The 26,162-nt window shown below is 35.7% G+C and overlaps 3 protein-coding genes across 4 annotated transcripts; 2 read left to right on the top strand and 1 right to left on the bottom strand.

Annotated features, from left to right (window-relative positions):
• Positions 1 to 318: 318 nt before the first annotated feature.
• On the top strand, positions 319 to 10,992 carry HCF109 (high chlorophyll fluorescent 109). 2 transcript variants are annotated; one of them, XM_047299275.2, is made up of 7 exons: positions 353 to 602; positions 753 to 830; positions 2,212 to 2,432; positions 8,384 to 8,587; positions 9,155 to 9,370; positions 9,618 to 9,804; positions 10,597 to 10,992. In XM_047299275.2, the coding sequence occupies exons 1-7, from the start codon at positions 446 to 448 to the stop codon at positions 10,899 to 10,901; spliced, it is 1,368 nt and encodes a 455-aa protein (XP_047155231.1). In that variant the 5' UTR covers positions 353 to 445; the 3' UTR covers positions 10,902 to 10,992. The 2 variants fall into 2 exon arrangements, with proteins under 2 accessions (XP_087967486.1, XP_047155231.1); XM_088111360.1 differs by lacking the exons at positions 8,384 to 8,587; positions 9,155 to 9,370; positions 9,618 to 9,804; positions 10,597 to 10,992 and adding an exon at positions 3,968 to 4,815 and having other exon boundaries at positions 319 to 602.
• Positions 10,993 to 11,273: 281 nt separating this feature from the next.
• LOC124826451 (NAD(P)-binding Rossmann-fold superfamily protein) lies at positions 11,274 to 15,734 on the bottom strand. The gene is made up of 12 exons (XM_047299277.2): positions 15,502 to 15,734; positions 15,363 to 15,418; positions 15,237 to 15,270; positions 14,693 to 14,791; positions 14,426 to 14,574; positions 13,921 to 13,959; positions 13,684 to 13,776; positions 13,084 to 13,182; positions 12,815 to 12,901; positions 12,304 to 12,387; positions 11,706 to 11,771; positions 11,274 to 11,568 (listed from the first exon to the last, which is right to left on the bottom strand). The coding sequence occupies exons 1-12, from the start codon at positions 15,566 to 15,568 to the stop codon at positions 11,482 to 11,484; spliced, it is 960 nt and encodes a 319-aa protein (XP_047155233.1). The 5' UTR covers positions 15,569 to 15,734; the 3' UTR covers positions 11,274 to 11,481.
• Positions 15,735 to 16,484: 750 nt separating this feature from the next.
• Positions 16,485 to 18,011, top strand: MTACP2 (mitochondrial acyl carrier protein 2). The gene is made up of 2 exons (XM_047299279.2): positions 16,485 to 16,788; positions 17,628 to 18,011. The coding sequence occupies exons 1-2, from the start codon at positions 16,579 to 16,581 to the stop codon at positions 17,802 to 17,804; spliced, it is 387 nt and encodes a 128-aa protein (XP_047155235.1). The 5' UTR covers positions 16,485 to 16,578; the 3' UTR covers positions 17,805 to 18,011.
• Positions 18,012 to 26,162: the final 8,151 nt, after the last annotated feature.

Genomic DNA, 26,162 nt, shown 5'->3' with positions numbered 1-26,162 from the left:
ATCAAATATTCATTACACATTTTTAACTAATTTCGAATATCATAAATTATTACAAAAATTGGTCACTTGCACCTAATTAGCTGTAACAAAAAAGACTTCATTGAAATACTTATTTTCCTAACTTCAAATATTTCCCAATTCACCTCTTTCAATTACAACTAAATTATTTTTCTTGCAACATCTTTATCTTTCATTTGTGTTTTTCTCAAAGGTTTGACTACCATTTTATATTTCTCATAACCCATATCATCAACACACCCAAAAATCCAAATTTTCACCATTATAAACTTAAGTCGTGCTATTATATCTCATAAAGTAAATTTTCTACTATTATTGAACTCTAATACACAAATATCCATTTTTTGACAAACCAAATAAGCAGTGAAGAGTGTGAAGCAGTGTCTTATCTGGTTGTTCCCTTCCTTACCTTTCGAGCTCGATAGCCATGGAGGTTGTTTCTCAGCCTCTGTGCACCATTCTATTCGCCACGCGCAAACGCTCTCTTCTCATTCCAAAACAAATCCCCAATCCTTCTAAGCACTTCCCCTTCTTATCTTTTCGCGCCACCATTCTCTCCTCTTCGCGTGTTTCTCTACCGTCTCGTAATTTCATTTTCTTTTCCGCCATTTTTTCACTATTCATTTTCTTCTCCTCCTATTTACTTTCTTTGTTTATTCAATTTATTTTCACATTTTATAATATTCCGATCTCTGAATTAGTATACATTCTTGTGTTTGTGGATTTTGTGGCAGTTCTGTTCGCGGCGCCGGAGAACCAGTTGAGTGTCGGTGAAGGAGAGAACACCGATGCCAGTGAATGGGCTCTGCAAGGTACTTTACCTGCGTCTTCAGTCAAAAATATAAGTTCTTTTTATTTTTTTTATCTTATTTTAGTTTAACCTTTTAGTAAGTGTTTTGAATTCAAAAGTTTAAATTAACTTATGTATAAACTAATTTGTAAAAACTCTCGCATAATTTCTCTAAGATAACATCTGCCATATATTTTTCTAGAAGTGCTAATCTGGCTGTTAACTTTATTAGTTATCGTGATTTCACATAAATGTTATAGGCAATTGTTATAGGCAAATGAATTGGGAATTCAAGTACGAGGCTAAGTCGATGTTGAGGTAAAGATGAACAACTGAACATGATGACCGGCTCACATGAGAATCAAATAGGAGAAGAATCTTATGATTTCTTGTATCAAAAGTCTTGACAGAGGTTTCACATAAGCGTGTCTTGTTGTTTGATAAAACAGGTCTAAAGTTTGGGTTGAAGGGGATGTGTTAAGGTTTTGGATTTAAAGTGTATGTAGACGTGACTTTATTGTTGTTGAATCTCCCTAATGGATCCCTTCGAAAAATCAATCAAAATGTCTATGTTTGGTTTAACGTCAACAAATTGATGCATCCAGAATTGATTTTGAGTTGGAAAATGTTCGGTCAGCTGTTGTGTTGGATAAAATTTTTGTCTTGAGCTGTACTACTATATTGTCTTTAAATTAAAACATTCAAACGTAAATCACATCAATTGAGAATTAATCTTCACGACCAAAATCAATCTCATTCAAAATAAATTTTGCAAACCGAGCATTGGATTTGAGGTGACATGATGTTACTATAGCGTATTTTTTTTCACGTCAATGGCCATGTAGCGTTCCTCTAGAAGCTATAAACTATTGCTTTAACTAAATGAAAATTTGATGTGGTTTCATTTCTGTATGTGCATATTGGATAAACACACTCAGTGTTTATAGTACGGCTAACATGGCTTCGGCATTTATCTCTTTCCAATTATAAACCAAGCCCCCTGTGTGACAAGTTCAATTGTTTTGTTCTATTAACTTGTAGTTGAGTGGAAGGGGTTCCTTGGATTTTTAGTATTCAATTACTGGGAGTCGGAAGCCTTTTAATTAAAGGAATGCCAACACAAAAAGACCACTTTTGAACCTTGGATGTTTATTATTTTCAATTTTCCAAATTGATGCAATCTAAGATATAGTTTGTAACTAAATAAGTAGATTTGCATATTATCCTGTGAACTTCTTTAGATATAAGGCGCTTGAAATTTTCTTCTTTCCCTCTTGCTGTTTCATGATCATAATCATATAATTCATAATAGTTCATGAATGGTTTAATCAGAGGAAACTTGCTAACAATTATGGATTTGTTGCTGCCATAAAGTAGCACATAACTTGGTGTTATTTTTGCAGATTTTTACTCCCTGAGGAGGGATGTTGAAATTATGTTGCAACGTGTTGAAGAGATTAGAGAGTCTTCTGGTCTACAACTATTGGAGCAAGAACTTGCCAATTTGGAGGAGCAAGCAGCAGATATCTCTTTCTGGGACAATCGGGCCAAAGCTCAAAACATTCTTTCGACCTTGGCTGATGTCAAAGAGAAGATAAAATTACTCAATGATTTTAAAACCCAGGTTAGATTTACTTATATTGATTCTCAACAATTATTTTAGGAAGGACCAGCATGTCCTTTCTAAAAGTCCTGGCTGAATGGGGAACCCCAAGGTTTAGTGGGAATGCATTTGGTGATATGAGTAGCCAAATCAATCTCTTTAAGCTATCATTCAACTGTATAGTCCCATACCTGTACAGTCTCTAGATCCCTCTCATTTCGGTGTATGTTCGATTCATCCGGCAACTTACAGAGAGTATTGACTGCCCCCACACATCACCACGAGGCTTTCCAATGTGCGCTTAACCATGGAGTTCTTATGAGTTAGGCTACCGAAAAGCAAATGCATTTGGTGATATGAGTAGCCAAATCAATCCCTTTAAGCTATCCTTCAACTGTATAGTCCCATACCTATACAGTCTCTAGATCCCTCTCATTCCGGTGTATGTTCGATTCATCCATGTGTCCCTTCCACTCGAGGTCTGCCAGGAGCCGTTCCTTGTCTGTGCCCCTTGCACCTCATGTCTCTTGCACCTCATGTCTCTTGCACCGGCGATCACTCCCCGCCTTCGTCAGTGTCCGGGTGTCACATGCCCACCAGCTTCCGCATGGTTCGTCCTCGAACCACACCGTACTGGGAGAGGCTAGGCTCTGATACCACTTTCATGATCATAACAAGAAAGGATTAGCTCCCCTACCTCTTCTCCTTGCAAGCAATTCTTCACTATTGATACTCCTAGACCACCACCTTTGCTTGTTTTCACTCTCAAATTCAAAGAAAATTCTAACTTAAATCCCTCTTCTCTTCTCCTCCTCTCTTTTGGCCTTAATAAGCTTATATCAAGAGAATGAAGCCTCTTGGAAGATGCTTGCAGTAATACCATGGAAAGAAAAAAACAAACAAATGAAAGGGATGGGTCCCCTTAACCAAAACATGCACCCATGTTTCACGGGAGACAAAACATCAACCTCCATGCTTCAATATTATCTTCTTATTTTCTATATTAGTATTAATTTTTTTTTTATTATAAATTTATAATTATGTCCCTCCTTTTAACTAAAGATTGCCAACACAAATTGCATCAAACTCAAATAATTAATACAAGAAAAATCAAGCTAAACAAAATGGTAAAAAAATACAAACAATAGTCTTTATCTTACATATGCATAATATGTTTGAAACTAATTACACTAACCAAAAATTTATTTATTTATTATTATTATTTTTTCCGTACTTTCTACATACTAATGCACACCATAATTAATTATTCAAAACCACAACATACATAAAATTACTTTTATTTTTTTATAGGTCTTAACCCACAGGTCCCTGGATCGAAACCAGGCTCTGATACCATTACAATGTTTGGTATCAGAGCAATGGTTTTCGAAAATCTTTTGGGGCTTTTGGGAAGTGAGCTCGTTAACTTGTGTTGTGTGATTTTGTGATTTGTTGTGATGATTATGTAGCTCTTTTGGAGAGCACTGGTTTGAAAGGTAGAGATATGCATTGTTTTGACTTGTGTTTGAATTACTTTCTTTTGACATATATGGTAGAACATGGCACGTCGATCTAACAATGTTGGTCAAACACCTCCAATTGATGATTTTAATCGGGCTGTTGATCGGATGATCAACGCAATGGAGAGGCAGCATACCACTCAGGAACCAAGGAATTATTCGAGGCTGAATGACTTTTTGAGGCACGACCCAACAAGGTTCAATGGAAGGGCTACGCCAGATAAAGCAGATGCTTGGATCAAGGACATTGAGAAGATCTTTCATGTGATCAAGTGCACAGATGAGGAAAAACTAGATTACGCAACCTTCATACTGAAAGAGGAAGCAAAGTACTGTTGGGATGGTATGAAGCGACTGATGGAATATGATGAAGAGGCTATTACTTGGAATAGTTTCAAGGACAAGTTTTTGGAAAAGTACTTCCCGACTAGTGCCAAGATCGAAAGGGAGCAAGAATTTTTGGCCTTGCGTCAAAATGGGATGTCGGTGCAAGAGTACATCGATAGGTTTGAGTATCTTATCCGTTTTTATAGTCAGCACATGACGGAAGGGTGGAAGTGTCAAAGATTTGAGCAGGGTCTGAGATATGACCTGAAGAGAATGATTGTACCTCTTGAAATCAAGAAATTTCCAGCCTTAGTTGAGAAGACAAAAAAGGTGGAGTTACTGGAAATAAACCGAAACCGAGTTGACATAAAAGGTGGAGTTACTCAGAAGAACAAGTTTATTAGAGGATCCAGGGACCTGTGGGTTAAGACCTATAGAAAAATAAAAGTAATTTTATGTATGTTGTGGTTTTGAATAATTAATTATGGTGTGCATTAGTATGTAGAAAGTACGAAAAAAATAATAATAATAAATAAATAAATTTTTGGTTAGTGTAATTAGTTTCAAACATATTCTGCATATGTAAGATAAAGACTATTGTTTGTATTTTTTTAGCATTTTGTTTAGCTTGGTTTTTCTTGTATTAATTATTTGAATTTGATGCAATTTGTGCTGGCAAAAAGATTAAAAGGAGGGACATAATTATAAATTTATAATAATAAAAAAGAAATTAATACTAATATAGAAAATAAGAAGATAATATTGAAGCATGGAGGTTGATGTTTTGTCTCCCGTGAAACATGGGTGCATGTTTTGGTTAAGGGGACCCATCCCTTTCATTTGTTTGTTTTTTTTCTTTCCATTGTATTACTGCAAGCATCTTCCAAGAGGCTTCATTCTCTTGATATAAGCTTATTAAGGCCAAAAGAGAGGAGGAGAAGAGAAGAGGGATTTAAGTTAGAATTTTCTTTGAATTTGAGAGTGAAAACAAGCAAAGGTGGTGGTCTAGGAGTATCAAGAGTGAAGAATTGCTTGCAAGGAGAAGAGGTAGGGGAGCTAATCCTTTCTTGTTATGATCATGAATATGAGTATGAATATGTCAAAATTTTGGTAATGGTAGGTATCTATTGACTTGTGTAAAATTTGGTTTTCATGATTATAATTTCTTATTTTCGAGTTACTGTGGTGAAATTTTTCTATTAATTGTTTTCACCGTTGGATTTAGCTAAAATTTTAATATGTGAATCCTAAGACCTATTTCTACACTTTGACCGTTCGGATTTGAAAATAGAAGTCTGTACTTGGAGAAATAAATCCTGCATGTTTGAGTAAATTAGTTACCCCTGTAGTTCTGTTACTAAGTTGTCTCGGTAAAATATAGATTCTGACCTATTTGACCGTTAGATCAACCTCAAAATTTGATATATGATCCCTAAGACATATTAATACAATTTGGCTGATCGGATTTGTAATTGAAGGTCTATGTTTAGAGAAAGAAATTTCGAAAGTTTGAAATATTTGATGAACACTGAAATTATGTTCTTAAGTTATAATGGTAAAAATTTTATATATATTTCATTTACCGTTAGATTGAGCCCAAACTTTAGTATGTAGTTCATAAGACATATTAGGTGATCTTGACCGTTCAGATTTGGAATTAGATGTTTGTGCTTAGAGGAATTCATTCCGCATTTTGAGTTTAACCGAGAACCACTTAAACTTCTGTCTCTGAGTTACCTCGGTAAAACCTCCATATCTACTTAGTTAGCCGTTAGATTACCCTGAAATTTTAATATGTTGTTTCTAAAAGATAGTGTCATACTTTGACCGTTCAGATTTTAAATCGGAGATACAGATTTATAGATATTAGTTTCGTATCTTCTCAGGGATCTCAATACTGCTTAATTTATGTTTTTGGATCATTTATACATAAATTATGATTTCCGCCTCATTAACCGTTAGATTGGACTGAAAATTTTACCATATGATTTAAACATATTGTTTGTTAGTCTGATTGGTCCAGATTTTAATTATTGATATGAGTGAAGAGTAATCTTTCCACGAAATAGTAAATTTATTTGTATTGGATAAATTCTTGAATAATTATATTCTTAAATTGGATGTATAGTTGTATTTTGAAAATTTGAAGATAAGTAATATAATATATTCTATATTAGAATATAAAATTATATTGAATATTACTGAGTTGGTAATAATTATTTGAGTTAAATCATGAATTGTAAATAAGTTTATGGTAAAATTTGATGGATAGTATAAGAATTATTGTCATAATTGTAAATTCGAAATTTATTTATTTTCCTACGACTTTGGTAAGTCGGGAGGGAAGATGTTTGAAGTCGGACGCTACTTTGGTAAGTAGGTGAGATAATGAGAGATTAATTTGACATAAACCATACTACTTTGGTAAGTAGGCGGAATATTACCTTATTGTGCTACTTTGGTAAGTAGACAATATCATCTTATTGTACTACTTTGGTAAGTAGACGATATCACCTTATTGTGCTACTTTGGTAAGTAGACAATATCACCTTGTTGTACTACTTTGGTAAGTAGATCACCTCGTTAGATTACTTTGATAAGTAGTCAGTATCACATTTGGTAAGTAGACAGAAGGATTGTTGACTGCTTTGCTTAAGTAGGCAGGTTAATAATATGTTGCATTGACTCTAGTAAATATACTGATAGTTCTGACTTGAGAAATATTATATAGTATCAATGTAATAGTCTGTTCTTGAGTATGTTCGAGATGCATGTATTGGACTGATTGCCACACTTGTGATATTAGTAGGATTGTGGATAATGTATATTTCTTGATTTGCTTAGCTCACCCTACTGTTTGTGTTTGTGTATGTGAATGCAATGAACGTATAATGTGTGATATTATACGGGAGCAGAAACTATTTTAGATGAATTAGCAGATGGTTCCAGACTTGCTTAGAAGATGAGAGATCTGTGGGAAAAAGGAGACATGGGGAATTTCTAAAATAAATCTACGTTTGAATTTTCGAACTGTGTGAAATTTTAAATTTCAGAAGTTTATGAACTGTATGGAATTTTATTTTCAGAAGACTTGTGCTGTAATAAATAACGTAATATTTTGTTGGTGGTAAAAAAAAAATTATATATGTATTTTATGGAACAAAAATTGTAACGCCTAATTCAGGGTGTTACAACCACGCTCTTCTCTAAAATTATTTTTACATTACTAATTAAAATGAATTTACGTTTACAATTGTAAAAATAAATTAGAATATTTAAATGTTGTTTGTGTACCTGCATTTTGGGTGCCTCTTCTTTTGAAAGGAAAAGGATTGATCTATTTTTCTAAGTGATGCACAAAAATTGTCCCTGACCCTTTCTTTAAATCTCCCAATTATTCTTTCTTGCCCTTATTTTTTATAATCTATTCTCTAATTCCTTCATTTAAAAGAAAATGGCAAATTTTAAAAATAGATTTGTTCACGGGTTTCATTCAGATTGATCCGATGGTTTCAGTGATGAACTTATTATAAAAGTTGTTAGGTTTTTTGTCCCGTATGTTGGCCATATGTGCTAAATATGTTTATTATATTTACTGTAATAGGATGGGAGTAGCTAGAAAGCTAGACTAGACTAAACTATGCAGTTGCCTAAACAGGTCCTATCTTCAAGACATTGGTTTAAGCCGGACTTGTTACACATCTTAGGAGGGGTTGACTGGGGCTTTTTTGAAAATATAAAAGCTTGACCTGACCTGAAAGTTTATTCAGAGCCATTCAATGCGAAGTCCTTCCATCATGCCAAGAAACTTAAACATTTAGTGTTCAAATTGGTATAACATTTGATAAAATTATTATATTTTATTCAATAGTTATATAAAGGAAATTAAAGAAAACTTAGTGGTAAAAGAACATCAAAACCGAAAGGAACTAATCGACTAGCAGACTGGGGAAAAGGAAATCATCCCATCTGTAGACTTGGCTTTTAAAGAGGGCTGGATCATGATATATGTATGGTGTATGCCTAAATCTTTCGTTTCTCTCTGCGGGCTCATATTGTTCCCACTTCTACTCTAATGCAAATTAAGCTATGTGCCAATATGGATCTTCGTCACAATGAATGTAGGTTGAGGATGCAGAAACAATAGTTATGCTGACTGAGGAAATGGAATCCATTGATAGAGGACTTTTTGATGAGGCCACCAATCTTATTAAAGAACTGAATAAATCACTAGATCGATATGAGCTGACTCAACTTCTCTCTGGTCCTTATGATAAAGAAGGCGCTGTTATCTCTATTACAGCAGGTGCTGGTGGTACTGATGCCCAGGTAAATAGCTATCTTTATTCAGATATAGTAATGAACTTGTTTCTGCCATTCCTAGTTCAAGGTGAAAAGAAAACATTTTAGTCTGATAGATTGTACTGGTAGAATGTCAGAACTTGAATGCCCAGAAAAGCTACAATTTGTCTTTTTCCTTGTCCTGCTGTTGAGTTATGACTTTAGAATACTACCTATATGTCTCAACACATTTAACCTTTCCCGCCTTTTGGCATTATTTGTTGATCTATACTACCAAGTATTGATTATTAACAGTCATATCACATGCAATAAATCCGGACAGTCGATCTCCCAATATATGGGGCGTGGGTTTGTTACGGAAGTAAAATTCCACCGTTTAGAAAAAGTAGTTATATGTGGGGCCTATTTTACTGATTTTATTTCCATCCCAGCTTACAGGATATTTGCCCTGTCTAGTGTGAGATGATGAAACCAACGTATCCATCTTTCCAGTTCCTTTTTTTATTTGTATCATATTTTGAAATTTGAGTACTTAATGGCGATTCTGCCTATTCAGCTTTAACTTCTGTACAAAATTTATCATCTCCAGAACAGGATTGGGCAGACATGCTTCTTAGAATGTACATGAGATGGAGTGAGAAACAAAGATACAAGACCAGAGTGATTGAGAAATCCCCCGGAGAAGAAGCTGGAATTAAGTCTGCCACTGTTGAAGTTGAAGGTCGTTATGCATATGGGTATTTGTCTGGGGAGAAAGGAACGCATCGCATTGTTCGTCAATCACCTTTTAATGCCAAAGGGCTTCGTCAGGTAATAACCAACATTTTGGTGGCTGAATTTCAGATAGCTGAAATACCGTGTTTGTGAATGACAATGATGCTAGTGTAATGTCCACTCCTCCCCTCCTTGCCTCACGAATACAATAAAAAAAAGTTCTTATTCATTTTCTACAGATTTGCTATTAGATATTTGATGAATCGTTAATATTATTTTCCCTTTAATTATCATATTCATAATATTTTCTTTTAAACTCTAATTTTTTAATATCTATAAACAGACAAGCTTTTCTGGTGTTGAGGTTATGCCTCTTCTTCCAGAGGAATCTATGGATGTTGAAATTCCCGAGGAGGACCTGGATATTAGTTTTTCAAGAGCAGGTGGAAAGGGAGGTCAGAATGTCAACAAGGTTGAAACTGCAGTTCGGATTACACACATTCCAACTGGTGTCACTGTTCGCTGCACAGGTTCGTTTTTCTCCTTTGGGATTTATTTATTTATTTATTTTGTTCAGCTCCTTTGGGAATTATTTAATCCCAATAGTATATTTTTCTGGATATATTACACACCTTTCTAAAGTACTTTTCCATGTTGCATTTGGCAATATGCCTGCTCGTAGTTTCAAATACATCATAAATTCTAAGATAAAGATAACTCATATTTGGAGACAATATACTTTGAAAATAATTTAGTGTCAATCTACTTCAATGAACCAAAGTTTCAAATATATGCCGCTAATTGTTCCTCTTTGGGAATTCTGATCCCCACTCTAACCCTTTCAGTATGACCAGAATCTAGAAGTAGTCATTTAGGAAACTAATCTATAAGCACAAAGTGATCCCAGTAATGTCCAGTAAGCTAATCACTACAGCCCTCTTTGTTTGGAACACGTATATGATAATCGAACTTGAAACTGTTTGTGGTGACTTTCTGAATTTTCAGTTATGATTACTTGGTTTGTGTTAAAACGTTTTATCAATAATTTATTTTGTGCATTGCACATTTGCATACATCTAACAGATCAAAATACTGCGTGAATGGTACTATGTAGTGTATTTGGACTTTTGTTAAAGATGGACTCCGGTTGATATTTGGTATGGACTGTGTATGTCTAGGTTCACTAATATTTGGTATGGACTGTGTATGTCCACCAATGCTTTTGTTAAATTTTGAGGGTTACTTGAGCCTTTTCTAGTTTGCATCCAATTCAAACATGTGTTTTTAATTGCAAGTTTTAAAATTAAACAAGCATGGTGCAGAGGAGAGATCGCAACTGGCGAATAAGATCAAAGCTTTAAGCCGTTTGAAAGCCAAGTTGTTGGTTATAGCTGAAGAGCAGCGCGCATCAGAGATTAAGCAGATTCGAGGGGACGCAGTCAAGGCTGAATGGGGACAACAAATACGGAACTATGTATTCCACCCATACAAACTAGTCAAAGATGTAAGAACAGGGCATGAAACCACAGATGTCATCTCTGTAATGGATGGCGAGTTGGACCCTTTCATCAAATCTTACCTCAAATACAAGCTCAATATGTCACTGTCTACAAGCGGGGTTAACTAATATACCCCCTTGTATTCATGGATTACGGATTGGTTGTTATATTAGGTGCTCTCTGTAGTCAATTCCAATGCAAAATTATGTTTAGATAGTATGCTGCTTTGCAAGTATTCTCCATTGATAATTTTAATTGTTGGTTATGACTGCATTAATTATTAATATTATCTTAACTGGGTGTTGTATATAATGGACAACTAATGCAACTTTGGACCTCGAAGTATCGAGTTCAGTACACTTTTCAATGGCTTCTTCCAGTGATATTTGGAAATTGAGTATCACCTGCCATTTGTTTTTACTGAACTAGACTCCTTACATCATCCAAGTTTTCTGCAGCTCCATCTTCAACAACAAAAATATACCGTAGGCTCGCGCACATAAAAAAAATGTTCTGTATTTGAGAAGTAATGTGGAGTATTGCAGAATGGCTCGCCCACTGAAAGTTTATAAACCTTCATTGTTCGTTTTGGAATAATATATAACACTATTCTGTCAATTGCCAGAAAGGGTGTTATTCATTTTGATAGAGAACCTTTAACTAAAATATATTTGATGCAAATCTTTGAAAACCATGCACAGATGGGCATCAAGTGGCCTTCTTTTTTCCAAACAGTAAGCTCAAAGAATATGTGTTTCCCTTCTTTTCGGCAGCTTCTACTCGATTTTTGCCAACCTACAGTCATTTGTACAAGGTATCAATATTTGTATTCATTTTGATCGATGTCCAGTAGCACATAAGCAAAAAAAAGAAAGAAAAAAAATACGTAATAAAGTTACAAAAATGCATACTATATAATTAATAGAAAATACCTTGTCCATGAGCCAATAACCAACAGATGGCATGTACTGAACAAGATACATGACAGCAAGCACAGGCTGCACGCAAAAAAAATTTAAGGATTAAAGTTGCAAACTGGAAATTTTAATTCATGCTAATTGAAAACATCAATTAGACTATTTATCGTGAGAAGCCAAATGCTTAGATGCAACCAAATTTTAAATTGATGAAAGCATTCAATATTTCGGGAGGAGTGAACAAAAACTCTTCTAGATTCCATAAAGTAAAGCATGAACAAATATTCCCAGCATCATACTTAAATTCCATGATGTAACAAATTGACAAGGGAGCATTATTACATCTTCACGTCAATTACATAATTATTCGAACAGTTGCATGAAATGTACCTCAAGACACTGTCACACTGACACATTTAATGACAAATTGTAAGGAAGTTGCTTTATCTAAACAGACACCTGAGATTCACTTGTGTAAGAGGCAAACAAAGTGGCGTGTACGAAAAACGGCAGAACAAGTATGAAGCAGATTCATTGCACAAAATGCAGAGAATAAATGTTTAAAAATGGCGACATATTGAAACAGAAGTACATTTCTAATCAATGCTTTTACCTGATATGATATCCAAGCTTCCTTTAAGCCATGGGTTGCAGCAATGATAGTCAGCTCAGCACACCTTTCAGATGACACACGCTTCTGTGGAGTCAGAATTTCACATGAATGAAACAATCTGTCAATGACTCAATTGATATATCCAGAGAACACATGACATTAGTTAAAGTGAACAATATCAACAATAAAAAGGCAAAAGGGAAAGAATAATATAAACTCCAACATCTTCCACTATGCTGCTTCTTTGAATACATGCCATTTTCTTTAGTAAAAATTACATTCATCAACTTTTGCTAAAAATGAGCAAGGAAATTTTTTTCTTCATTCTTGAAAAGCATGCATGTATAAGCTCAGAAAAAAATGTTGTGTATCTTCATTTATCACTCTATAGTATTAGAAGTCTCCAAAGATACACGTACTACGTACTATGGTTGGAAGAAAGTAAAGAAAAATTCACTCAAGTTTTGTCTTTCTTTGCAGTAGTAATGCATGAATTAACAAATACACAAACCTCAGATGGAACCTTTGATCCAGCATTATTTGACGTTTCTATTGGACCAGGACAGACCACAGTAACTCGGATCCCTTTCTGACAGAGCTGTCACCATTAAATGTTTAGTAGTGCATGACTATGTACAGTATGATAATTACAATAAAACAACATCCACTATACCCTTTTTTTTTTCTCATTAGACAAAACCTACATTTATCTTCCAGTTGTGCACTATAGTATGGTTTATCATGGTAAATTGCATCCCTTCCTGTACACAGTCTACATACCTCTGAACGCAAGGTATGGAAGTAACCATTGAGCGCATATTTGGAAGCAGAGTATACAGCCTGACCTGGGGCAGGTGTCTTTCCTGCTGCACTACTCATCTTATTGCAAATGAAGGGAACAAAAGATTATCAGTTTATGAATGGGAAAGGGGTTACAAGAAATATTGAATAAGTTCTCCAAAAATATGTGCATTAGTTCTTAGCATATTCAGCAATTAATGCAAAAACATATAACACGTCAATATAATTTTACCAAAAAAGTTAAATTTATTATCAATCGTTGACAGATAATATGTAGCAGCAAAGCTGACTAGTTCGTGACTACTCTCTTCTTTTTAGTTGCACTTGTTTTGGTTAATAAATCAATGCAGTCACAAACATCTTCCTGAAAGCTCCAGCTGCTGTAGTTTCTGATTACTGCTAAGACGAGTGTGCCTGGTTTGCGGTTAGTGCATTTTTCAAAGCATCCAAACATGAATGGAAGAAATCCATGGATTGCCATTCAATGGAAATAAACGTGAAAACAAACACACATTTAATATACTATTGCCATTCAGATTTCATAACCAAAATAAGATATTATTATGAATTGCTGCTTACCACCACAAAATGACCATGCCCCCTCTTTAACATGAAAGGTGTCAAGAGCTTTGTAAGAGCTATTGTCCCAAAAACATTGACATCAAATGTAGCCTAATCAGGAGAAAAGTGTAATATAAAACTTCAGATTTCTACTTTTAAAGTTTTGGAAGAAAACTAACAAAGGGATAAAAACAAATTTTAAAGTAAAGGATTGGTAATTAAACAACAGGAGTGAGAGTCTCCTTTATAAAATACCTTAAGACCTTCCTCAGTTACATCTAAAATTGATGTTTTCTGCACAACAAAATAATCAATTAACAATACAGTTAATCCAATGAGCATATGATCAGAAAATTTTATCAGATAAGTGAAGAGAAATTTTATCAGCTTTCAAAAAAGCATCATAACTATATTATACTGGCATGAAATGATAAGCTAGCATCATCCGATGAAATTTTTTCGGGGCTGGTGTTCGTTTAATGTAGATGGTTGCTACACATATCCTGAAATGCATGCTAACCAATAAAAAGTATCACCTTTGAAGTAGGAATTTCTGCTGATGAAATGTTTCCAAACTCATAGGGCTAAAGACACGCATGCAAAAACACCCTATAGAATGAAATAGTGACTAATAATGCTGCCTTGACAAATTGTTCTTCTAAATTAAAGGATAACAGTCAACCTCTATTTCCTCTTATTTTAACTTACAAGCATATTGAAGTACTAAATAAACCATTGGATAAAGCAGTAAGTCACTTACAGGACGCTCAAAAGCTGCATTATGGATCATGTAATCAACACCGGAATCCGGAAAAAAGGATTCTGCTTTCTCAATAGCTATCCTTAGAGAATCCTCTCCAGAGGATAAATCCAATGGTAAAATCTTGACTTCATCAGGTGCATGCTTACCTGGTGGTATGCGAACCACACATTAATAGATCACGGTATGTGAATTATGTCATTATTTGGACATAACTTACAAACTAATTTAGCACATGAAACTTCCAGTAACACAACACAAAAATACCTTTCAGTTGTGTCCTTACTCGGCTTAGCTCAATTTCATTCCTCGCAGAGATTATAAGCTTGGCCCCTAACCTTGCAAGCTGTTTAGCCAAAATCTCCCCTTTACATACATCATTGAAGGAACCAAAAAGAAGAAGAAATCAGCTCTGCAAGCAAAATTAGTTATGGGAAAAGTTCTGGCTTTTTGAAGGAATCCTTCTAGGATTATACAGAACAAAGTAAGCAAAAAGGAAATCTGAAATAATAAAATAAAATAAGTAAAAATGGGCACTATAAGGCATTGCAGATTAGATACTAATGAGTGCGCATTCAAACAAATGAGTTAGAAAGTGGGTTGCAATCATTAATCATCCTCGATTACATTCTTCAAAGTTCAATTATTTTGATTCCTTCACTTATCAATGTGATTTCTGGGCGAATTAGAATTCAATATTTATTTGATCGAAGTCCAAGGTCAACGTGAGTGAATGAATCAACCCAACAGAAATATAATACTGAAATGGAAAAATCAAATTAAAATAAAAAAAGAAGAGTTCTTGTCATACCAATTCCACGGCTAGCGCCAGTAATCCAAACAACCTGGGTGGAAATGAAACATGAAAAGACAAAGTCATTTATGTAAGACACGAAGAAGAAAACACTCAAGGATGTGTATGTGTGATTCTCGCAACCTTATCTTCAATTTCTTCGCGTTTAGGTTGCTTCTTAGACATCAAAGTGAAATCGCCTATTAAATCAAAAACGAGAATTAGAACAAAAAAAAAAGGATAAATGAAAAGAGAAAGCAATGTAGTGAAAAAAATGAAATACCATAAGCGGTGAGGAATTTGTACAGAAAGATGAAGAAAACCAATACGCAAATGAAGAACACCAACATGGGGCTGGGCGATGCAAAACAATACAATACAATACAGAAGCTTAAGCTGTGCAGTTATTTCTGGTTTTGGTTGCTGGTGACTGAAATTCCAACGCGATTTTCTAACGCAAAAGCTATCGTCACTGAGCCCGATTTTGTTTTTTGATACTTTAATGGCGATTATATCAAACAATACATCTGCAGTTTTTTTATTGATTAATATGCTATTTTAAAGTGAAATAAAGAGAATAATGAATATAATTTTAAACATAGAAGGGATAAATATTTAAAAATAGGAGGAGAAATTATTGTTATTTAACCTTGGCCAATATAATTTAACAAAGGGTTATTAAACTTTCCAAAATGTCATTAACTTTTATAATTATCATTTTTCTTTTTTTATAGTTTTAGTAAGCTTGCAATTTCTAATGTAAAAGTACTGAATTCTTCTAACAAAAATTGAATGATTCAACAAAATTGTACATTTGAAAGTTAAGAATTTAAAGTGTGTTAATCCAAACTACAAAACTTTTTTTTTTTAAATTGTAGAATCCGAAAATACAATTTTGTATTACGTAATTTCAAATATTTTATCGTACAATTCAAGAAATTATTATTCTTTTTCATTTTTAGATTATAAATTTGAAAATATATCCTAGACTATACATTTGTTGTGTCTACCATAACATAACTAAATTCTCCAACACTTCACATAATGCACATAATTCCTATTGAAGCACAAAAATGGCAAGAGAAATAAATCACGAAGCGCAAAATGGGGATTATAAAATGTTGGGGTATAGGAAGAAAAATGGAGGTGCAAACGTATTTCCTGGAGATAGATTGGGCCACACACACTGTTGGGCCTGAGGTCGTAATTGTAGAGCCCAGGTTGTGCAGATGGAAGAGAAGAGTGTGTTTTGGTTATTGTGATCCATCATCAACAAAACATAAGAAAGAAGAGAGAATCGAAAAGACGAGAAGAGGGTAGAGAGTGAGTTCTAGGTTGGTTTCACAGTTGCAGCAGATCCATGGCGGCGAGTAGGAGCACTTTACCATTGATCAAATACCTGAGAGTGCGCGTCGACGCTCTTCCCCGCAACTCTCCGTTAACCCTCGCTCCCACCGTCTTCCTTCGCCGTTTTTGTGAAGAGGTTCGTGGCAGTTTTCTCGACAAGTCCGAGGTCGCAGATCGCGTCATCTCCTGCGTCAAAAACTTCCAGAAAGTCGACCCGGCCAAGGTTCTACTCTCCATTTCCGTCTGTTACCGCTTCAATTCACGCCTAATTTATTGATCCTGTTATATTTTCAATTGTTGCCAACCCTAGACAAATGCCACGTCACTTTCTTCTTCACGTTAGTTTCAATCTTTCTTTTCCGCATAGTCGTTTCACTTGCAACGTCAATGATGTTCAACTGTTTCCTGACCGTAACGGTTACTGATTGCATCTCTCGCGTAGTTAGAGCAGTATGAAGAGATGCTAATTTAGAATATTAGAATAATTAAACCACTAATTTTTTCGCCATTTCTGAAGTTATAAAAGGCATGATCGACATCTCTACAAGGTGGTTTTCATTGTGCATAATGTTAAATTTAGGTGAGGGAACAAATTATTTTATTTCATTTTATTTTTTACCTTTTTTTTTCAGAACTGTTTATGCAGAAGATTATCTAAATAAATCTAAAATTGTAAAAGTAATACCTTAATTGTGAATGTGAGTATGTAACCCCCATAATTTTACCAACTCGTAAGTGCTGTTGCTTCTCCGTTTTGTGAATTGGAAAATGCAAATAGACGATTGGTTCCACAGAAATAGGAATTCGAAAACACATTTAGTCCCTTAGTATACGTATTTAAGTTAGTTTATGGGCCGGTTTAGCATGCGTTCTAATACTTAAGAAATTACTTATAAGGATTATATAGGAGAGAGAGAATGATATTTTAAGGATAAATGGATGGTTTTATTTGATGATGGATTTTTGTTTTCACTGTTTAATCACCGGACTCTGTTATGCTATGTATGAATGAAACCATTTTTTCTTATTTATTTAGCTAACTTTTGGATTTGTATTTGTCAGGTTACCCCGAATGCTCACTTCCAAAATGACCTTGGATTGGATAGTTTGGATGCTGTGGAGATTGTGATGTCTCTTGAGGAAGAGTTTGGGTTTGAGATTCCTGATAATGAGGCTGACAAGATCAACTCTATTAAACATGCTGTGGACTTCATTGCATCCCATCCTCAGGCAAAGTAGAGTGTATACTATTTGTTTTGTTTCCCATTATCTAGTTTAGGTGCATCAGACATTTTTGCTACCAAAGTGATATTGTTTTCTCATCCCTTAGAAGAGTGTTTGCTGGGAATGTGCCAGCTTCCTTTGGTGGTATTGACGTCACCGAACTTCACATTTTGTGTTCCTCCGTTATTCATGTCAATAAGAATTGTGTTGAATTTCTGATTATTCTTTAGTTCTCCTCAGCAACAGATGCTTTGTGCTATTATTCTCTTCTGCTTTGTTTTTTTTTTACTTCATTTGTAATAGTCATACTCTTGTTTAGTATCCACGCACCAAGATCGATGTTATACATGGCTGGATGCTTCATGTGCGAAGAGTTGTTCCCGTTCTAAGGAAGATCTTCTTTTACCCATTGGTTCTGTTGTTTTCCTCTTCACGGATAAACGGAATGTAAAACACGAAAAACGAAAAAAAAAATTAGAAGTTGAACTTTCCACCCATGAGATGTACGACATACTTATCTACGTTCTATGTCTCCACTTTTGTGGAGCGTATCAACTTTATCTTTGTTTTTAATTTTATGTCAATTTTATCTTCAAAAACTTTAACATGTGCAAAATTTTTAATAGGTTTAAACCCTCGTTTGGTTTTCGTATTTGTGTGTCAATCTCAAGTGGGTCATCATGTTTTTTTCGGTTTCAATCGGGTCTATAAACTTGTTAAAATGAGTCATTGTTTATTAAATTTGATTGGTGTTGTGTTGTGTGAATAAATTGCCACGTGTGATGTTGTTAGTCCTAAAACTTATTATTTAGAGTAATCCTGATTTCGAAAGTGTTGAACATTTTCGTTTTCGTTACGAAGAGTTGTGGAAGCACTGTTGAAGTGAGGGAATATTTGTTTTTTCTTCTGCTTGCAAATGTACGGGTTGGGGCTTTGAACATAGTTCTGGCAGTGGGAGCATGTTGGGTGTAAAACCTAGTTGCTTTTGTGGCCAGCCTGCAATGTTCCGCATTGCCATAACCCCTAAAAACAAGGGCAAAAGATTTTAGGGTTGCCCTAACTTCAAGGTGAGTTTAATGGAAGCACAAATGTGAGTTATTGTGTGGTTTTGATTTTGCACAGGGTGGGAGTTTTGATTTCGTTGACGAGGGAGTGTGTTTTGTTCTTCCACGGGTTGGGAGTGAAGATTTCATTGGATGCAACTTCTTTGAGTGGTGCACTGAAGAAGTAATTGATTCTCGAAATGTGGTGAATGTAGAAGACAGTAGTGCTAGTGTAAGAAATGAAGAAGTGGGTAGAAGTTTGATAAAGATGGAACAAAGTGTGATGAAGATGGAAGAAAGAGATGTTGAAAAGCTTAAAATTTGCTTGTTTGGAGAAAAGTGTAGTTATTTTGGAGAAAAGGATGAAGGTTTTAATGGGGATGGTGTGTGTTACATGTGTTTGTAATGTAATTGTGATATCAATGTTAATGAAACTAGGTTGATGAAAGTAGGATGAAAGTAGGTTGATATGAATGTAATTTGCTCTTTGGAATGATCTTTGGAATGTTGTTTGTTTTAATTATAAAGTTGACTTCTAATGATCTTTAATACTGTCTTATTTGATTTATGAAATTTCATATGGGTTATTGTTGTTAAAGGAAGTGCAAAGGTAACATCATAAATCAATGGTCAATAAACATCATAAACATATGACGATGACATCAATAAAAGAAACCTGATATTACTTCATCAATCTTACTCAGTCAATAACATAAGAATAGAAACCTGGTATTATTTGATCAGTACAAAATACACCAAAATGTCTTTATCAAGTACACTTAGACCAAAAAAAGTTATACTACATTGTCTTCATCACTAAATATGTCTTGAGCAATACACATTACACCAAAAAAAAAGGTCATATTACATTGTTCCTTCATCAGTACAGATTAAAAGACTGTGTTCAGAATGGAATGAAATAGGGCTTCATTCATGATAAGGACATTCAGCAGACTCCTGAGAAATAGGCACATCTGTTGGTGGAGGTATTGTGTCTAGTGTTTGTTGAGTAGGTTGGTCAGCAGACACATCTGGTGGAGGCACATGGTGTTGTAGGTCATTGTGGACATGATTTTTTATTGTGTCCAAGTTGTTTGCAGACAGCACAGGCTTTTTTGCTCCCACCCTTTCTTAATTCAGTGTCATTCTTCTTCAACTCCCAAGGCTCTAGCCTTCGTTTCTTCTTGGGTCTTCCTGGCATTGTCCTCTTCTTTGGGGGTAATACATCTGGATATGAAGTTATGTCCGACACAAGTTGACCATTAATAGAATAAATGATGGTGTTGTAGGTCTCTTCATAAGTAAACTTCCTAAACCAATGGCTAATGTAGTCTTCTGCATTTAAATTCAAGAATTTCATTGCGGTTATGGCATGAGTGCAAGGAATGCCAATAATTAACCACTTTCTACAACTGCAGTCCTTGTTTTCAAGATTCACAACAAATTGCTCCCCAAATTGTGAAATATGTAAGACTTCAAATAATTGATATGATGACCATCTGTGATGAGAACAAAGAGGACAACACAGTTAGCAACAACATCTTCTTAATGATGAACAAAAATTAATTGTAGGTGTGAAGTTACCTTGGTAACCAATATCTGGTTAACCATGACTGCTTTTGAAATCTGTTGAGAACCTTAGAACACACAGAACCTTGATATAATGTCATTTTTATCCTGTTCGTAGCCCATCTCTTCATGATGTAAACCCTAATGTCTTCTAACATATTAATAAGTGGCTTACACCTACTACTGACTAGCACACTATTGAAGCCCTCACACATGTTGTTCACAAGAGTGTCATATTGTGATCTAGGAGTAAATCTAGATCTTGACCAAACCTGAGAGATTTAAATGTCAGTAAATATAACTGTCAAAGCAAATATAACAGTAAAAGCATAATAAGGTTTGGAGAAAAGTGAATACATACCTAGGTGGAATTGCAATCAAGTATTTAAATGCCTCTACATTTATCTCTTTAATTTTCCTCATTTCAGCCTCCCATAATTGTGAATATGTGGTTGTTGCTTCCCTCCACATCAGATGTTTAAGGTTTTTTCTAGGAAATTTCTTTTTGAAGTTGGAATACAAATGTCTAATACAAAATCTTTGGTCTACCCCAGGTAAAAGATCTTGAATTGCTGGCAAAAGTTCCTACAATTTCAAATACTCAAGTCAGCTGAGTTATTTCTGATGTAGGTTGTAATTAACATTTGTTATCAATGACTGACCTTTTGTTGGTCTGAAATAAATGTACATGCTCCACAAACAGCTTCCTCATCAAGGTCTGCAATGAGAAGCTCCAAGAACCAAGTCCAGGAGTCTTTGTTTTCTACCTCAACAACAGCATATGTGTCGCAACCGGTATCGCGACGGGACGACGATCCAAAAAAGAAACGGGTTTGAAAAAGAGATTGGAGTCGCCACCATAATTTATTCTGGAAAACTACGGAAAAACCATAAAATGATAAGGCATGGTCTACGAAAATGAGATTCTGGGTTCAGGAGTCGGTTACGCGTAGGGAAGGTATTAGGACCCTACAACGCCTGCCCGAAGGCAGTACCTTTAACTAAATACGCGAATGTGATGTGGTTTTCAAAATCTTTAACTATCCCCTAAAATAAAACTCTAAAGAAACAAAATATATTTTTTAGTTTTTTGGGCCCGACAAGGATTGACCTCGCTCCTACGTATTCTCATTCAGAATGAGAAATCAGGGTTACGTAGTTCTTTTAGAAACTGCTTGAAAAGTTTGTTTGAGGAATTGTTTGAGAAATTTGTTTGAGAAATTGATTATGGATAAATTTGGATTTTTGGGGAAGTAAACCTGACAAGGACTAGCCTTGCTCCTACGTATCTCCACTTTTGATAGAGAATCAAGGATCACGTAGTTCTAGCTGAAAGGTAGTTCGTTTGAAAATGTAGATGTTTTTAGTTTTTAAGAATTTTATATTTTTTGGTATTTTTATAAAAGAAAGAGAGAAGGTTTTCAGCACAAGGGCGATACGAGCGATTCCACATGTGCTTAACCATTAAAACATTTTTTGGTATTTTTTTTAAAAAAGAAAGAGAAATGGTTTTTAGCACAAGGACGATGCGAGCGATCACACATGTGCTTAACCTTTAAAATATTTTTTTGGTATTTTTTATAAAAGAAAGAGAAAAATGTTCTTAGCACAAGGATGATGCTAAAAGAAAGAAAAAAGGTTTTAGCACAAGGACGATGCCAGCGATCACACATGTGCTTAACCTTTAAAATATTTTTTTGTATCTTTTTGTAAAAGAAAGAGAAAAGGTTTTTAGCACAAGGACGATGCGAGCGATCACACATGTACTTAACCTTTAAAACATATTTTTTGGTTTTTATATTTTATATATATATATATATATATATATATATATATATATATTGTGGCAAATAAACAAAATCGACAAAAACATAAAATATAATATACAAGAGTGGAGTTATCATACATGGCCACATACAATAATATAAAAAGAAAACAATCAAGTAAAAGCTAAAAAAAACAATAAAGAGCATAAAACAAAACAGCCCAATAAACATAAGGGTGCAGAGTAGAGGTACGAAGTAAAATTGAGGCTCTTTTGGTTTGCAAAAACGGAATGGACTTCAGCCCAAACAGAAGGGGGTGCGAATGGGGAATGCGTCTCAATAGGAAGAGAGTAGGCAGCCCACACTAGGCCCAAAGCTTCTTTACTCATAAACCCATTAGGGGTTCAATTGAATTCTCCCATTTCGCCTTCAGAGTCCAAGAATTAGGGTCCCTTTCCTCCTTCACTTGAATCCAAAGGGAGCTGGGCTCCTCCGCAAAGCAGGAACCCTAGAGAGGTACCAGTCTCCTCTCAGGCGCGCTCACAGGACAACCACCACAACAGCCGCTAGTCAGTCATCGTCGACGCCACTGGTCGTCGTCAAAGTCGCTGCCGGCCATGGCGTCAGGTTCTCTCCTCTCCTCCTCTTCTTCGCATTCGAGACTACAGCCACCAACGAAACCGGTCTCTATTGTCGCTGCTCACAAAGCCAAACTTTACGATCCTATGCGTCAGGTTTTCACCCTCTCCTCCTCTCACCGATCGAACCCTAACTCCGAGAACCGCCCGCTCCTGCCGCCGCTTGGCACCGGTGACTGTCTCTACTTCGGCGCTGTCAGCCTCGGAGGCTGCTATCGACACTACCCTCTCACCTTCCCCCTTCGAATGTGGTTCACTCTTTCCCAGGTTCACCACTACGAATCGTGACTCCTCGCCGGTGCTGCCGCTCACCTCCGCGACAACGCCGCACCACAACGCCGTGACTTGGAATGCCTCTGTCTTTGCGTGGAGGTAGCCCTTGGGATTTTTAGTGGGTGATGTTGTTGGGGTGGTTACGGGTGTGTGAATGATGATGATGTTAGAAAACATGGTGGACGCAGAGGTTTTTGGTCAGAGGTGAATGATGGATGCTGTTGGAGGTGAGGAATTGGGAGTGAAAAGGATATGTGGTTGAGGTGGCTACGGGTCAGAGGAGCAGAGGGGTGGAGAGCAAAAGGGGAAAGCGTGTATGAGTGTGTGTGTGTGTGAGGGAGGATGGTGCTGCCTCTACCATCTGGAGGAACGGTTTCGGAGGGATTTCCTGATTCTCTTGGAGCTTAGGTGAGTGAGAGTTGCAGTAGGGGATGGATGATGGTTTAAGATTGGGTGATGGAGAATGGATTCACACAACAATCATACACAACCATACATAACATAGCAAGTAATATTCACAACAACAAGTGAAAGCTGAGATATCAAATGCAGCAAACAACTCACTAAAAACATGATGACAGACGTGCAAGGCAATGTTTACCTCTTGAAGCTTGGTTCGCTCTTTGTTAACCCCGTGCCTCAGGTGGATTCTTCTTCCTTGTGGCTGGCCTTCTTTTTTCCAGTAGTGTGTCAGTGAATGATGGTTGGTGAGAATGGAGAGTCTTGTAGTATAAAAGGACCTTTGCAGCTTCAAGAAAAAATGTATTTCCTTTTGTTCTAGTCTCCTTTACTCTCTTGGATTGAATTTCCTTTTGGTTACAAATGTTCTTACAGGTGCAAGAAAGTTATGGCGAACGTGAACAAGTCTCCCTAGAAGACAACAAAGGTCAAGGGAGTTGAAAGAACAAAAGGTTTTTTTTTCCGCTCCTGTACTGAGGCTTCCCCCTTTGAAAAAAGATCATGAAGCAATTTGATACCAACAAACGCTCCTCTCTGCCACACTGCTTTCGGGAAGATCAGGGCATATCCTTTGACTTGGGATTTCCTCCTTGTCTTTTTCCTTCTTTATGTTTAAATTGGATCAGTTGGCAAAAGCCATTCAGATATCCTTTCCCTTCTTTGATGTATGATTGTAGCTCTGCGCAGGGATTTTCGGGCTTGTACACTGTGAGCACCTTATCGCAGGGAAAACAGTCTTCTATATCAAGCATGCTGTGAGTTGTGGTATGTTGCAAGAAAGAGAGTCCTATATCAAGCATGCTGTGAGCTGTGGCATGTTGCAGGAAAGAGAGCTCAACTCGTGCTTGCCTAGACTGAGAATGGGGAAAAGCACAAGTCTGCGATTCCTAAAAGGCTTAGTTGACTATTGTGTTTTTTTTGTTTTTTTTTTATTTTTTTGTTTTGTTAACGTTAACATAAAAATTAAAACAAAAGAAGATAAAAATAAAACTAAACAACAAAAGAAACTAACGTAAAAAAAAGAATAAAATGAAATAACTCTAAATAATAAAAAGTAAAATAAAATAAAAATAGGATTAAATATGTTTTTAGTCCCTAAACTATTGGCCGTTTCTGGTTTTCGTCCCTCTTCCAAAGTAAGGTACAATTTGGTCCTCATTCTTTATAAAAACGTTCGTTTTAGTCCTCAAAATTTTGTTTTTAGTCCTCGTTTTAGTCCTCAAAACGTTCGTTTTTTCGACTAAAACGAACGTTTTTTAAAGATTGAGGACCAAATTGTACCTTACTTTGGAAGAGGGACGAAAACCAAAAACGGTCAATAGTTTAGGGACTAAAAACATATTTAACCCATAAAAATATAATAAAAAAACTACTAAAATAAGATAAAATAAAATAAAGTAAATAGATAAAATATATATTATTTAGTCACCCGGACAAAATTGGGTGTTGACAATATGCAATGGGTAGAATTTGTTCATTTCCATCTCTTTCAATTGCTGTTAGTAACTCCCTTCCATACTTGTCTTTCAAAAATCATCAATCCAATCCAATGATGGGTCTACAACTATTGAAGCTATCTTTGCATGCTTTCAAGCATACATAAATTCTATTGAATATACACTCCTCATTACTATTGTCAACCTTTATTTTGACTATTGAACTTGGATTTGCTCTAAGAAGTTCATGACCATAATCATAGATTCTTCTATATTGTTCCTTGAATGACCCCTCAATATTATCTTTTGCAATGGCTCTTGCCCTAAAAGCCATATTTCTAGAGATTCCTACATTCCATTTCCTACTTACTTTGTCCCTAATGTCCATGACCTTCATATTAGGGTTCTTTCTGACTGATTTTTCCATCCTTTGACTCAACCACTTAGAAGTCATCAACTTCACATTACAAAATGTGATACAACTGTGATCATCAATCACTTTTCTTAGTTGCCATGACTTGGCACCAGCCCTATAGGCACAATAAGCATATCATTTGCATTTCCCCTGGCCCCCCAAACATTTTACAGCAACCCTCTTCTTGTTATTCTTCATGAATTTCAAATTTCTTCCATTACTTAGTGCATAAGTCCTAATGGCCTCTGTAAATTCCTTTTTTTCAGTGAAATACGTTCCTACTTTTCATTTATAATCCGTCAAACTTTTAGGCATGCTAAATGTGGGAAACAAAGTTCTCTGAATGGAATCATCATCCTCCTCGCTATCTGGACCACTATCCAACTCATCTAACACCCACTCAATGTCAGACAAGCCACAAACATCATGCATGGAATCATTATCAATTGTCCTTGATGACTCATCTACTGGACTGCAAGGTTGTTCTTCCCTCACATTTCCTTTCTAACTACCAATGTCACACTCAATGGTGACATCAACTAGACTTTCTTCACTCACAGATTCATCTACATCTTCAGCCTCACCATCATCTCCAGCCTATTCATGTTGACCATCCTCTCCAGCCTCATCCTCAACCACATGATCATCCTCAATCTCATTCTCTTCTACATATTCTAGCTCAAAATCATCTACATCATGTACCTCAACCTCCTCTACATCATGTACTTCACCATCCTCGACATGTTTAATCTGTTTACCAACATCACTCTCACC

The sequence above is a fragment of the Vigna umbellata genome, chromosome 4 (assembly GCF_029865625.1).
Source record: "Vigna umbellata cultivar VRB3 chromosome 4, Vumbellata_1.0, whole genome shotgun sequence".
Lineage (NCBI taxonomy): Eukaryota > Viridiplantae > Streptophyta > Magnoliopsida > Fabales > Fabaceae > Vigna > Vigna umbellata.
Note: the sequence above shows the minus strand (reverse complement) of the source record. Positions and strands in the feature narration are given on the sequence as shown.

Coding starts and splice junctions, on each gene's coding strand:
- LOC124826451 (XM_047299277.2), bottom strand. CDS start 15,568: ATGTTGGTGTTCTTCATTTGCGTATTGGTTTTCTTCATCTTTCTGTAC. Junction 15,271..15,362: donor GCGAAGAAATTGAAGATAAG/GTTGCGAGAATC, acceptor ATTTCCACCCAG/GTTGTTTGGATTACTGGCGC. Junction 11,772..12,303: donor AAGCTTGGATATCATATCAG/GTAAAAGCATTG, acceptor TTTTGCGTGCAG/CCTGTGCTTGCTGTCATGTA.
- MTACP2 (XM_047299279.2), top strand. CDS start 16,579: ATGGCGGCGAGTAGGAGCACTTTACCATTGATCAAATACCTGAGAGTG. Junction 16,789..17,627: donor AGAAAGTCGACCCGGCCAAG/GTTCTACTCTCC, acceptor TGTATTTGTCAG/GTTACCCCGAATGCTCACTT.
- HCF109 (XM_047299275.2), top strand. CDS start 446: ATGGAGGTTGTTTCTCAGCCTCTGTGCACCATTCTATTCGCCACGCGC. Junction 2,433..8,383: donor TCAATGATTTTAAAACCCAG/GTTAGATTTACT, acceptor CAATGAATGTAG/GTTGAGGATGCAGAAACAAT. Junction 8,588..9,154: donor CTGGTGGTACTGATGCCCAG/GTAAATAGCTAT, acceptor TCTCCAGAACAG/GATTGGGCAGACATGCTTCT.